General features: G+C 44.0%; 1 protein-coding gene across 1 annotated transcript in view; it reads right to left on the minus strand.

Moving 5' to 3' along the window:
* MCM10 (minichromosome maintenance complex component 10) overlaps window positions 1–13,985 on the minus strand; it is a 17,984-nt gene extending 3,999 nt beyond the window's left edge. The window contains exons 1-14 of the mRNA XM_009869736.1: window positions 13,979–13,985; window positions 12,867–13,187; window positions 12,007–12,111; window positions 11,430–11,564; window positions 10,735–10,909; window positions 9,148–9,313; window positions 8,215–8,382; window positions 6,690–6,806; window positions 5,080–5,279; window positions 4,414–4,514; window positions 3,150–3,251; window positions 2,923–3,040; window positions 1,753–1,981; window positions 33–192 (exon numbers count right to left, since the gene is read on the minus strand). Coding sequence (XP_009868038.1) covers window positions 33–192; window positions 1,753–1,981; window positions 2,923–3,040; window positions 3,150–3,251; window positions 4,414–4,514; window positions 5,080–5,279; window positions 6,690–6,806; window positions 8,215–8,382; window positions 9,148–9,313; window positions 10,735–10,909; window positions 11,430–11,564; window positions 12,007–12,111; window positions 12,867–13,187; window positions 13,979–13,985 — 2,104 coding nt within the window. The remainder of the gene's footprint in view (window positions 1–32; window positions 193–1,752; window positions 1,982–2,922; window positions 3,041–3,149; window positions 3,252–4,413; window positions 4,515–5,079; window positions 5,280–6,689; window positions 6,807–8,214; window positions 8,383–9,147; window positions 9,314–10,734; window positions 10,910–11,429; window positions 11,565–12,006; window positions 12,112–12,866; window positions 13,188–13,978) is intronic.
* Between the last annotated feature and the right edge of the window lie 786 nt (window positions 13,986–14,771).

Consider the following 14,771-nt stretch of genomic DNA (forward strand, 5'->3'; position numbering starts at 1 on the left):
CCATTCTGTTCTAGAAGCTTAACATGACAGACCATTCTCTGCTTCTGTACCTTGTGGCTGAGCAACATTTTTCTCAACTCTTTCAACGATTTCTAGGACATCATCAACATCAGTTCTTTTCCTCTTGATACAGTTCGGGTCAGTTTTAGCAAGAATCTGGCCTTTTGCTCGTAGTCGGTGTATTGCAGCCAGCTAGAAAACAGGAAAGAGTAATGAATATGTTGGTGACTGGTCTGACTCCCCTGTTTGTACTTCAGAAGCAGCAGAGGAAGTCTGTGAAATGGGGAAGACAAGATCCAGCAGCCTGTGCATAGAAGTGGCCAAAAAGAGGCCCAACAAAATTCCCAGCTCTGCTGTACATCTAATTCACCACATCACCCAGCCTCTTGTGACATCCCAAACCATAAAATCACTCCTCTGGGGGTGTTACCAGGCTTGATATCTCTGCAGCTGTGCTTTAACTGCCTCATAAATCAGTAAGTTTATCAAAAGAATAAAATCACTTGAGATTACCACATAAAGTGGTAATAATTTGGAACTAACAGAAAATTGCGTACAACTGTTCTTTTCCATACTCTCAGAATTGTAAGACTCCTTCCTTGCTGGAAGAGAAGAGTTGCTTTGACAAATGGATACGTGCCAAGGAAAGATGCAATCTGTTCTGGCTAGAAACTAAAATTATTCAAACTCATGGCACAACCAAGTTTAACTGGTTTAGTCCACTGTTTCTTACCCGGCAAACGGTAAAACACCCACAATACACTGCACTAGCAATGTCCAAGAACAAACAAGCACGGTTTAGTACTCCAGGGATTTTCAGCACAAATTCCCTGCATCTTTCCTGCACCTTACTTGTTTTCATGCTTGTAAACCAAGCAGTATCGACAGGCCTTGCTCTCCTTTCTTTTGAAAAAATCACTTCAGCATGTCCTATCCTGGTCCAGGACCTACTCACAACCTGATGTTTTAACATGTCTCAAACCCCCAAAACACAAAAGTAAGAAGAGCAGCCACTGGTGAATAGAGAAGCTCTGTCCCATCTGCATGAAGCAGGTGGCTGTACAAGAAGAGCCACACACCTACCCCAAACTGCTCCCCAAAGGTAGTTTGCCCAAGGGATGACAAACTGTCAGGTTTGTAACAGAGTAACAGAATCAGTTCTACTCAGAGAAGCTGCCAGCATGCTTAAAGAAGCGTTTCTTCAGCAAAGAGCTTAGCATCAGGTTCGTGACTTAAATGAGATGCTGTCTCCCCATCTCCTTTTCCCCAGTCTCATCCCAAGAGGCAGCTCTGTCCCCTGCCCAACTGGCATTGCTGAAATTGCCAGTCGTGTCAGTGGCTTCAGTGATGTTTGCCTTCAGAGAAGATCGAGAGCGAGCTTGTGAGCATCACACACCAGGCAGATCCTAACAGTTCACTTCTGATGAATTCTAGTATATTCTGAACAAGCAAAAGACACCAGCTCTGGTGGACAAATGTTACACACACAGGCTCCTTTTTAGCAGCTGTTCCACTGCTCTGGAGGTCGACTACAGGCAAGACAGTAGCACAGACCTCAGTACCAACAGCTGTCAGGAACTGCAGGATCCTTGTGTACTGTCATACAGGAGAGCCTGATCCCACAAATCAGAAACTTCACTAACATCAGAACTGAGCCAGCCTGTATCTGACCGATGACTCCCCTACTGGCAGAAACTAAACTTCCCGTAACGTCCCCTTTGTAATACTTGAAAAGATTCAAGTTGCCGTTACCTTTTTGGCTTCGGCCAAGTTGTCTAGTTTTGGTGTTGGAGGTGGAGACCCGTCGAAGAAGAGGATATCTTCTCCTTCTGAGAAGCCTGTGCCCAGCCTGGGCATTTGAGGAGTTGAATTTTTTGCAGCTTTGGGAAACTCTGCGCCAGGAGTTCGCGAATGGAGAGAGGACTGTTTGGAGGAGGACGGCAAGGCAAGGCTGCCTGTTTTACTTGTATTCTGGAGAAACCTTGAAAGGCAAGAATAATCCATTGAAATAGGGACACAAATCAAGGAGACAGAAACATTTAAGAAACAGCAGTGGAAGAGAAGCAGACTGATTTTTTCACTAATTGGCCTTTTATTGCTAGAAAATCATGTAGCAATTCAGGCACTCAGGAGAGGACAACAAAACTGGTAAGGAGTTCACTGCGTTGCTGAATTCAACAGTGCCCTGAAGAAACCACCAGAAGGAGTGAATGACTAATTGCTTTCCAAAGCAAAAAGCAGAGAGAAGCATCAAATGAAGCTGAAAGGTGGGAGCTGAAAGCACAAAACCGGGTTTCTTTGCAGAATAGATAGTTAAGCAATGGGCTTCTTTGTCACAGGAGCCACATAAATGCTGAGGTTTATATAGGTTATGGTGAAGAGATTGGACAGGTTCACAGGAATTAAAAACAACAAAACCTTCAGAGCTACTGTGACAGACACCACTCTTAGCTTGGAAAACGCCTGAAATACAGTGCTGGAGCAGTATTTGGAGGAAATATCATGATGATTGTGCCTAGACTGTTATTCTCTTCCAGGTTCTGTTTTGGCTCCTGTTGAGCCTTTTGAGTCTACTTGGCTGCATCAATCTTATTTTGAATCAAGGTGTCTCTTCTGAGGTTCTTCTTAGGTTTGTTAGGAGGATATGCACAAAACACTTGGCAAATTTTAGGGTTCAGAAGATCCTTGCAAGTGAGCAATGAACAGAACCAAGACTCCTGACCCTAAGTTTGCTACTTTGATCAGCCTCTTCCTATCATGCCTTTCAGTTGTGGGGCACTGTGCTGGGGCATTTGGTTTTCAACTGAACACTGGGGTATTTCTATTTAAATGAAGTTTTTATTAAACGAGCAAAACACCTCCTACAGTTACACTTAGGGCCACAATAACGGAACCCTTCCCGTGAAAGAAAGTATGTATTACCGCCTCTGAATCTCTTCAGATCGCTTTTTTCTGGCCTCCAGCAATTTCTGTTTCTGTTGCTTGAGCAGTGCTGAAGCCGAAATAGACTGGAAATCGGCCCCTTGCCTCTTTTCAGCATCTAGGAAAAGACAACAAAGAGGAATAGAATAAAAAAACCCCTAATGTTTGCTCTGAAGGAAGTTGAGTGTTTTCAGGAGTGAGTTTTCGTTCAGGCAAAAGGACAATACCTGCTTTGGTCCAGTGTTTGTAGAGGTTTCGTGCTCCAAAAGTTGGCTGTGCCAGCAGTTCCTTGAATTCCTCAGAACACTGCATGGGTCTCTTTGCTGCACCTGGAGTGGAAGAGGCAGAAATACGACAGATTTTCAGCCAGGAAGGGAAGCAGGCCTGGCTTTAGAGATGTAGAGTAGTCCACGTTGGAAGAAACCCCTGCAGATCATCTGAGTAAACACCTTCTCAAAACAAGGCCAGTTTCTATGTCATATTTGGTTGCCCGAGGCCTTGTTCTCACAGAGCACATCACAAAGATATTTCTACCCCTTCAGCAATTTCATCAGTCAGTCAGTGCCCCATCAGCCTTGTTTTTCTGCGGTGCTCCCACTGTTCCCATTTTTGAAATTCTTGAAAGCCTCGAAGTCACCATGTCTGATCAGAGAATTAAGAGCATGTACTCTACTCTCACCTACTCTAGGTGATCCTACTCTGGCAGGGGGGTTGCACAAGATGATCTTTCAAGGTGCCTTCCAGCCCCAAACATTCTGTGATTCTGTGAAAAACTAGAGATAGGATACATACTATATTGTCTGAAACGGAAGCAACTGGAACCGAGGCAACTGAGGGAACTGGAAGATGTGAATAAGATATCTAAGTGGCATCTAGAGCACATAACTTGAATAATCTGTCATCTGCTCTCCATGGAGCATAAAGGGGGCATAACAGTAAGCGCTGTACAGAAATTAAATGGAGGCAGAGACAATCGGTGACATCGTGAAGGGTATGGAAGGAACATGCTTTGAGGATCACAAAAGAAAAGCACTACAAACAGGCTGGGTGCTCAGGAGTTCCCCGATTGCAGACCAGACTCTGATTTATACTTGGTACTCCTTGTAATCTTTCCAGACTGACAGAAGCAATTTATTTTGATCAAATAAAATAAATTCTCTGGTTCAAAGTTATTAAAACTTCCAATTCCTGTTAATCTGGCAAAGATCTTCTGTCACTGTCCAAAGACAGAAACAGGAAACTTAATTCAGGGGCAGTGACAAAAAAAAAGGTGCATGGAGCTACACAGTTGCTTAGTTACGTTTGCCCTGTGGCTGCGATCTTGAGAGGGGAGAAGTGTTTCAATCAACTGAGAAGGCAGCCTGCAAACGGCTAGCTCTGTAGCAAAGCAATTGCCAGATTCATTCAGTGAGCAGCAGGGTCCTGGGACACATCTACACATCACGCTGGAAATATCCGGAGGGTGAAGACACTACATGGGTAATTAGGTACCAATTTTCTGCCTGGTTTCCTGGACAACTGCATCAGCTCCTCTCACGATTAGATTGGAGAGAGTGGTTTGAATCTTCCTTTTTGGCGCTGCAGCTGCTGCACTAGAAAGAAGAAACAAAACCAGAATGTCAGAGTTTTCCTGTGTTCAGAGCAAGGACAGAAGCGTGAACACTATCCCAGTGCTTCAACAGAACTCCAGCTACTCTCTCCTCATTAACACAGCGATACTGTATTATTTCAGTCAAGGAAGAGACAAGGAGGAAATAGAGAACACACCAAGTCTGGGATTAAATGTAATGAGCCATAACAAATTACATTAAGGGAAAGGCACTGAAAAATAGTTATCTCTGAGACCTGAATGCTTGGGATCCCATGATGAAGTTCATTTCATCTACCGAAACACAATGCCACCTGGCTTCACAATTTATTAATTTAGAGGTAAAAAATCACCCCTTAGCACTCTTAAAATTTCCTGTCAAACAGCAGCTCTGTTACCCCATGGGGAGAGGAGGATTACGCCAAACTTGGGGCATTTATTCCTATTTGGTGAATGCAAAGTCAAAGGGATCTCTACTAAATAGGTCCCCTTAGAAATAACTTCAGGCTTACTTGTGTATGGGAAGAAAATTCTGTCTAAAAGCAAGGGAAATAAGTGATTTGTCTTACACTGAGGCTGCATATGCTGCTGAAGAGACACCTCCATAGTAAAACCCATCCTGACACAGCCTTTCCTTCAAACTGGGATTTTTCCGACCGACTTTTTTGGGAATACGGCCACCAGAGAAAGTGGACTGCAGATCTGCCCGCTTTGAACTGAGCTTCTTGTACTGGGATTGTATGTGATACTGACAATATTCACAGTCGTTCTGAAAAGAAATAAGAGAAGCCTGTTGCAGAACACTAGCAGTTACAATTAACTTATTTCCTCTCACCTACATGCATCCTTCTATGGCTAAACTGAAGTAACATCTCTGTTGTGATGCTCCAGCATTTTCCCACATGGCAAACGTATATCCACGCTCCAGCATGAAAAACAAAACTAAAATTGCATGTACTAATCACTGAAAAACCCCCTGTGTGTCAAGAATTTTAAGGTTAATCCTTGGCTTAAACTAACTGATGTCCCAGATGCTCTGGCCCAGATTCTGTACTCTTGACTCTGAACTGTACATAATTTTCTTACTAGTATAAACACAGAAGAAAACTAACACCAGAGCGAGATAGTTCATGCACTCCTTTCAGATTAGTTCATCAGTTTTCAGTGTCAGTCTGCAGCAGTTCAGAACTGAATACAGTGAACTTGGCAGTCAGAGACAGCAGTGCCATACGTGTGCTCACTCAGAGTGTTCTTTAACTTTTGACCAAAATAATACTCTTCTTGTTGATATTCATCTGCCTCAGGTTTGTACAGCCACAATTACCCCACATTCAAACATGTTTTGTCGCTAATTAAACAGACAGCCAACTCCTTCATAGGTTTTTCTGCCAGACAACTTCCGTCTACAGTTTTTTGCAGGCAGCACCGACATTGATAACCTTGTTCACAGTCACCTCCTGGAGCGGGTCTGCAATCACAGCCTTGTTTTGCTACAAGTACCTCCCACTCCATACACTTTGAGTTTCTCCTGAGTTCTTCATTTTCTCTCCTCATTCTACGTCCTGCCCTACTAACTGTAACCCTTCCAGCTTAGACAGGGTTCCTTTCAGGTATTACAACACCACCATAGCCACGTAGTGACATAGTCCACAAGTCCTTTAACCTTGTGCAAGTCAGTACTGTCCCTAAAAGAAGAATCCCAGCACCTTTTTCCTTTCATCTCCAGCGCCCCAGTTATACCCCTTCAGGTACAACTCTTCTGGCAGCTTGCCGGGGCGCTGGACCAGGGAACTCTTTGGGTTAAAACCATCCCTGATAAAGACAGCTACTCCCAGGAACAACTTCTGATTGTTTTACCTTAGATGAGTTCCCTAGAGCAGCGCAGAGAAGCTCGCTGCGGCACAAAGGAAAATGAAAGGCTGTGGAGACGGTGGTATTCATGGGTCAAGACCATCTCTTTTCACGACAGCCCCAGCTTTGCACTTAGGGAACTCCCACAGTGTTGCTACGGCACCGTGACATAACAAGCTCCTCAGGGTTTCATCTCTCCATTTCTCCCCTCACTTTAGCCAGTTAAAAGTCGAGATCCAGAAATAAGCCAAAGAGTCAAAGCATCAGTACAACATCAGCAGGCAGACTTTTTAGCAGCAGCTTAAGGATGTCCTAGTTAAATACAGACCAGGTTCACAATCTGTGCACAAGGATCACCGTTCTTCTTCCTGGCTTTGCAGGTGCCCATGTCCAGAGCTTCACCCATAAGGAGGATTTTCTGGGGATGGTCAACAGACAAACACACCTGGAAAGAAATCAGAACAGGCCTTGAGGAGGACTGGATGGGTTTCTCTCAAAATGTCACTGGTTTGGCTCTGATCCAGTTTAGTACCTCTGGTATTAACAACGCAGTTTTAAAATGCAGGCTTAGTTTAAGAAAGCCAGATGTCCTGTTCAGATTGAGAAAAGGCTCAGTTAAAAAGAAAAAAAGTTAAATTTCTTTCTCACAAAGAGGTGAAAGACCTTAGATTTCTATGCTCAGGAAACAAAGGAGCAGCAAAGGCAAATCAAGTTGTTTCATCAATGATGGTCCTGTACAGCCTCTTGGCTCTGATGCCATCATGGCAACCACATTCAGCAGTGGATGGGAAGAGGAGATGCAGTGCAGCTCTCTGTCCCTCTCCATGTTTAAATCCAATCAAAACCGACTCCTGTGCGAGAAGAACGTCTACTTCACACAATCAAAAATACTAGGAATTGTGTCTATAAGAAACACTTTGAGAAGTCAGGCTTAATGTAGTTCTAAATGTGCGCGTTTTAGCTAGGAAGAACCATTCTTAACATTTAAATACCGCGCTTTCTTTAAATGTGGTATGCCTTCCTACTTATCAACAGGTCTTTCTACTGCATATTCATGTTAATTTAATCGATCAGGTAGCTTAATAGACAACTAAGGAGATTTTTAAATTTTCCATTTGGAGAATTTAAAATGCAAAACACTACATTACCAGTTACGAGACTGAAATACCCCTTGACAGAGGTTGGTAAAACCAGTTTCCATTCCAGTGCAATTAAAAAGATCTTTAAAAACTTTGAAAACTATTAGCAAAATTGAGCCAACTTAAATGTTTTGATACATACAGAAAAGTAATTAATCATCTTCTGCATTTATAAGGAATTGATCAAGCACATAAAATATTTATGTATTAACTTACTATACATAATAGATCGTTTACTTAATAAATCAAATACTGCTTCTTTGCAGTCATGATTTTGAAACCAGGAGAAATTTTGTAATCACATCTTATACGCTCTCATGCTTAAATCAGAAGAGAGAAATGACCTTCCCCACATTTTTCAGCTTTGAGAAACCTCTGGGCTGAAATAGGCATTGCACTTCAGTAGATGAATAAACTAAAATGAAAATACACTCCCTATATCTGTAGGAGAGTTGACTGCTACCGAGAGCAGATTAAGCACTTGGATAAACTCTGGGTTTACATATTTAATAGGACTTCTTGAAATTCAGCCTTCCAGGAGGCCAGGAACAAGAACACATCACGCAAATATCTGGACGCAATTCAAACTGCTGAAGCAGACTGCTGTAATTTCAGCCTTAACGTGCGTTATAAAGCTAAATCTCAAGTAGATACGAAAGAGCTGAGCTATGGGCTTTTATCTACAGCTGATGGGCAAGTGAAAAACCCTCTCACCTCATCTGAGCCTTCTTTAGGTTTCATAGGATTAGCATTAAGCAGCCCAACGACTGTGCCTTGGTCTGTCTTCCAGTGCTCTTTGTGGACTCCCCCGAACAAGAAGAGTGAGACACAGTGATTGAGATCCCGCAGGTCATTCAGCCGCCAGATACTGAAGGTTTTGCCCTGGAACAGACATTCACTTTTAGCTCAATACAGGGACACTGACTGCATTCCCTCTTACTGTTGCTTTTAGAGAGTTATCCTGATTTCTGTCTACAATTTCCTCCCCTGCACAGGTTTTCCTGACTTAGAAAAGTACAATTTTTAACGTCAGTAGAGCTTAGATACACCATCTGTAGCCATGCCATGCAGCCAGGTCTGAGATTCTTAAAGGCCAAAAGAGCACAACAACAGCGCGGTGATCCATCTTCCTGATACAAAAGCTGGGCAGCACTCTTGCTTGTCAAATAAAGAGGTTTTTACCCAACTGAACAAACAAAATCAAGGCATGTCCAGATCTCTGTTTCATCAAGGACTTTCTGTAGGACACCACCTAGGACAGAATGACTTCTAGGGAAACGATGGAAGCAGAAGGTCTTGGCATATTTAAAACAAGAGGACTGGCTAGAAAAACTGAGTCATAGTCCTTTTATTCACACTGGCATTTAACGTACACCAGTGGATGAACAGATTTAAGACAGATTTATGCTATGCTTACATTAGCCAGTGCTACTGGCTGGTACAGTTGCCTCAGATAAGCTAAAGATTTACCCTAAGGACTAAAAGCAGCATTACTGCATGAAACCAGATGAGCCAAGATCTTTAACACAGCAGCTTTTCATTTACTACATGGAGTTGGCTGCTTAAGTCGCTGACCGTATTAGCTTCTCAGGAAAGAGGATGAACATTTCACTTGAGCGGAGCGAGAGACACAACACAGTTACTTACATTATTGGCACTCTGAGGAGTGATCTTCTTCACTATGACTCCAAACGTTACCCAGTCTATTTCTTCCAGATTTTCTGCCCCAAGCTTGCTCCTCAGCTGGGACAGTCGGATGAGTTTCCTGTTAGCCATTTTTCTGTCCATTTCAGCCGAAGACACCCGGGGTTTTCTAGATCAAGTGAAAGCACGCAAAAGAGAACACATCCATTGGCGTAACGGACAGAGACAATCAAAACCACCCTGCATTCTCCTGGGGAGACAACCTCCGCTGCAAAATGCTTCTCTGCCTTATTTCACCCTGAGGTAGCTGGAAAAAAACCCCTTGGTTAAGGACACTGCGCACAAGTATTACAAAGCTACTGGTTGTGCTGGTTTTTGTGCCAACAGCTACACTGCAACTTAGCCCTGAGCCTGCATTACCTCTGCTCATTTCAGGAACGTCTTAGTAGGACTGACTGAGCATGATTTGGAAATCCAGCACGGTTTTCGGTTAAGAAAGACACCGTGAGGATTCAGAGACCTCTTGTGGCCACGTCGAGTATGGGGATCGCGAGTGGCTCCCAAGGCTTCTCACTGTGGAGCAGAATCTGCTCGACTGGAGCACAGCTGGGCTTCGCATATGCCCACTGCTTCCCTCTTCCACCACGGAGTACATCCCAGGGAAGGCAGTGCTAACAAAATGATAGCATTTTTGTTAGAAAGGAGGAGAGGTAAAACCAGAAATAGAAACACGGTACTAAGCCAAAAGTCCTTGTTACCTATTTACTGATTAACCAGCCAATGCTGTGGCTTTGTGTTACATCCCACATTTTCTAACAGTGGATGAAAAGCTGGACATGAGCCACCAATGCATGCTCGCAGCCCAGAAGGTTGCATCAAAAGAAGTGTGGCCAGCAGGTCAAGAAAGGGGATTCTCCCCCTCTGCTCTGGTGAGACCTCCCTGCCCTGGAGTGCTGTGTCCAGCTGTGGAGCCCTCAACACAAGATGGACATGGACCTCATCAGGGGACTGGAGCACCTCTTCCACAAAGACAGGCTGAGAGAATTGGGTCTGTTCCGCCTAGAGAAGAGAAGGCTCTGGGGAAACCTTGTAGTGGCCTTCCAGTACCTTGAGAGGGCTACAGGAAAGCTGGAGAGGGACTGCTTACAAGAGCCTGTAGTGACAGGATAAGGGGCAATGGTTTTAAACTAGAGCAGGGTAGATTTAGATGAGACATTAGGAAGAAGTTCTTTACAATGAAGGTGGTGAAACACCGGCACAGGTTGGCCAGAGAGGTGGTGGAGGCTCCATCCCTAGAGACATTGAAGTTCAGGCTAGATGGGGCTCTGAGCAACCTGATCTAGTTGAAGATGTCCCTGCTGACTGCAGGGGGGCTGGAAAAGATGACCTTTAAAGGTCTCTTCCAACCCAACGCATTCCAATAACAATTTACTAATCTGACATGGTTAAACAATCTATAGAGCAAATGAGAAATCCAGTTGCCTGCAAACCACCTGTGACTGGCATCACAGGACGTTGGACTGAATGCATTCTCTTTCCCATTTCTGGAGCATGATGTCCCCAGACAGAGCTCAGTGCTGAGCTGCTGACCTTAATCTCAGTCCCGAGAAGGTTTCCACAGACACTGGCTGAGTTGTTGCACTGGAACATGGAGGCCTGAAAGGAGTCTTCTCCCTGGTCACCTTACTGGGTGTGTTCCCTATGGCAGACTTGAGAGGCTGGAATGACAAACTGAGGACTTGCCGTGGAGGAGGAGTTTTGTTCTCTTTAGCAGGAAAAAAGAAAGGGAAAAAAAAATCTTGATAATGAAAGAAAACTAAATAAAACCAACATTAACTTAACACCTGACCAGGGACAGGAGTCTAATATAACACTCTTAAAAAAAAAAGTGTAAAACTTTCTTATTTGTATTGACCTGGTCTCTCAGTTAAGTGAAAACTGAGAGCTCCAGATCAGTCACATGTGTCTCAAGCAACCAGTTCTGCCCAGTGAGGAGCTTCCCGGAGCAGCTCTCATTTTCTGGGCAAGCTAAACTGTAGGACACACAGATGCAAGCTAGACTGCTCTCAGTGTCAAAGTTAACCACAGCAGTACAGGCCATAGCACCCACTGCAAAGAGTACTGTTGTAACTCTGTAATAAGCTCTGTTCTGCTGCGACCAGACCACTGCTGGTACATCGACTAGTGTAAAACTACCCTGGGTGTATGTACACCGCTGCTGTGAACTAGGCAGGCTTTTGACAAAAGTCCAGTGTGTTTCAGTGAAAGGCAGATGAGAACAGTACCTGCCGAGGAAGCTTTTGATTTCTGGATTCCTCGCTTGGCTGGTGGTAAAGGATTACCCAGCTGGGCTGAGAAACATGGTGACTCTTGCAGCTTCTGAACTTTCCTTTCCTTTAAGGGTGGACAGGGAGATTTCCCTGTCCAGGAAAACAACAACAAAAAGAACATTTAAAAAAGCTCAGGATCTGGGTTCAAACACTAAGAACTGCTCCAAACAAAGTAATTCTCTGAGTAACAAGCTCAAGCCAATTTTCCCATATAATTTTATTGCTACACCCAATGTGCTGCAGCAACGGCTGTATTTGCATCTGCCTGTAGGAAGGGACATTTCCAGAAGAAGACCCTGGAGTACTTCAGTCGCAAAAGCTGCCCCTGGTAGAATCAACCCATCATGCAGATACCAAAACCGTAGCTCATTGATTTGATCTGTAGCTGCAGGGAATACCCGGTGTGGGAACCCACCAGATCACCACTCCTTCTTGCCACTCAGTGCCCATTTTAGGATTATCTGGAGTCTTGCCTATAAATCGCACGTTGGTAAGCCAACAAATCGTAAACCCATATAATTAGTCTCATTACCAGGGGTTTTCTTCTCAGGGCCTGAGCTGGATTGCTGCCCAATTGCAGTCTTCTGCAACTGCTCCTGTAACATCTTCATCTGTTCTTGCAATTTTTTCAGCTCAGCTAGGAAAGAAAGGAGAAGAAAAGAAAGAATAATGAAGACAGTGGGAAGCCGCTGCAAAGAGGGATTTATGAGATCCCTGGAAGTCTGGCAGTTTTACTACATCCTAGGAATTTAGAAAACAAAGACTAGAGCCACAATACAGATTTGCATGATTCTACATCGCTCACAGTGAACAGACACTTCTCTATACAGCCTGGAGCTTATTTATCACATGTATTCGTTTCACTTCACCATGGTATCTTCCTTGCCAAGGTTGCTCCTATCTTTCCCACTGAATATAAGAAAATTTAAATGCCTGATTACACCCCTTACTATAATGAAGTGAGCCACAGAATTGCCTAGATTGCCAATATAATCAAACACATGGCCTGGACACAGGAAGGCTCAGTGGCCAGCTCTGCATCCGCACTGACTGAACGTCCTGCCAATAAGTCCTGAGGGGGAAGGAAGAACTGTGCTCATGCAACATGCCAGGATGGCAGCCCTGAAGACTGAAGCAGCATTGCAGTTCATCAGACAAGGCACGGGTACACAGGCAACCTTCTCTGTCCCGCTCAGCCAAACTAGTTTAGTTTCCCTAGCTTACTTCACTCTGGTGAGTTTAGCCACTGAACACTGAAAACTGAACTCAGAAGCTATCACAAGGGCTTTCTGTGTTCCTCATCTGGGCAGCAGAAGCACCTTTTGCACACCAGGTCTCTAGAGACAAGATATATACAGATAAAACAGAAAAAAAAGATGGTGTTACAGAAACCTTGCAGTTCTTGGTTGGTCTTCTCTTCTGCCTGACTGGGAGCTGTAGCAGGGACAGTTTCTTCTGCTGCCTCTTCTTCCAGCAGGTCATCCACATCTCCAAACAGCGTTGCCAGGTTCTCCTTCTCTTCATCAATCATGTTGTCCTCAGCATCAACCTCCTCACTGTAGGATGCATCATCTTCTGCATCAAAGAGCTCATCGTATTCATCTGGTTCTCCACCCTCATCCTCTGCAGCATCTTCCTCCTCAGGAGGATCCCTCTCCTCAGTTGCCTGACCTTCTTCCAGGAGGGAGGCCAACAGATCCAAGTCATCATCAACTAAGGCAAAAATTAAACTCAGCATTATTTCTTTCCAGTTAGAGGAAAGCTGCCATAGAATAAAATATCCATCATACTCTAATCACAAGCTAATGACAAGCAAAAGTAAATCAGAACAGCAAGTGGCATTCTCAAAAAACTACTTCAGCTTTGGCTGAAGGAAGTTAGAGCAGCTTCCTGCTCTCTGGTCGGATGGAAATGTGGTTGCACGCACTCAGTTTATGATCCAGGCTGGCTGGTCAGCACAGAATTTGCAGGCTACTTAGTGTTAGCTTTTCCTCCTATGCAGCTGCTTGTACAACAGCTGCTGCTGCTACTAAGACAAGCCTTGGGACCTGTAAAGGTGTAGCCAGGAGCTCCACAGAGACAGCCATGTTGCTTTTGCCAACAGAAGCGAAAAGGAAGATGCAAGGCAGGCAAGAAAGCATATTCTCAGATACACTTTGCTCAAGGAAGAGAACAGAAAGCAAAGAAACATGGATCAAAGGGACAAATAATGAAAAAAAGAAGAAAATCTGAGAGAAAAAGTGGGGGACGGGACAGACAGAGCAGAACGGAAATTTAGAACAAGACAAGAAATGTCGCCTTTGCTGCTGAAGAAAACAAAACCAAGGAAGGGACAGAGCAGCCTCACAGAAAGGTAACAAAACCAAAGGCAAGTGAAATCAGCACAACATTATTTCCTTTCCTAAAATTTTTACCAAATTATCTGAACGCTTGAAATTATTAACTAATGTACTGGTCAGAAAACAACTTTCCTACTGAAAGTAAAAGAGTACTTTTCCCCTTACCGTCCATGATTTCAACAGGATCTCTTCAAGAGGCCCTCAAGGGAAAATACTCTCTGTAAAGAGGAGAACACAGCGATACTGTTAAAGTCAATACAGACATACATGTCATGTTCAGGCTCCCTATTTGATGATTTGTAAACCACCAGCTTGTTTTTGCTTGCAAAACAAAACTAAATTTAAAACCCTCACATACATTTTCTGCATCTAAAGTCTGGTGAACTCACTGCAGTGCAAGAGCATTACCTTTAGAAAAAAAGCCTGTTACACAGATTTTAAGAAATGCCTACCATGTTCTCCTACCAATAACCATTGCCACCTCATCAGTCCCGGGTTATAATCATGAGGAGCCTTTGACTAAAGCAAATCTTCCAAAATGGATTCAGTCATTTGAAAATGGGAGAAGGTAGCAGGGTTTTGCTCTCCCCTCACAGCACAACTCTTAATTTTTAAAATTATATGTTCCACACTTCTCGCAGCTCCTCCATTTCACGGACGTACGTCCATGAAACAAAAACCAGCCAGCATAGGCAGACATGAAGGCCAAGGGAAGGCTGGATAACAAGAGAAACCCACCGGGGATGGATTACCCACAGACCCAAACTCTGCCTCCGTGCTTTTAAAAACAAGCCCCAAAACTCCACTTTTCATAGTTCTCTCTTTTCTCTTGCTCCAGAATACTAATTTTCAGTCAAGGACGAAACAAAACTCAAGAGGGCACAGGAGTAGGTCCCACTGCCCCCAGGATCCCCACCCCCGGCCCCAGAGGACCCCCAGGACTCACACAGGGAATCCT

Source organism: Apaloderma vittatum, unplaced genomic scaffold (genome assembly GCF_000703405.1).
Source record: "Apaloderma vittatum isolate BGI_N311 unplaced genomic scaffold, ASM70340v1 scaffold27455, whole genome shotgun sequence".
NCBI lineage: Eukaryota > Metazoa > Chordata > Aves > Trogoniformes > Trogonidae > Apaloderma > Apaloderma vittatum.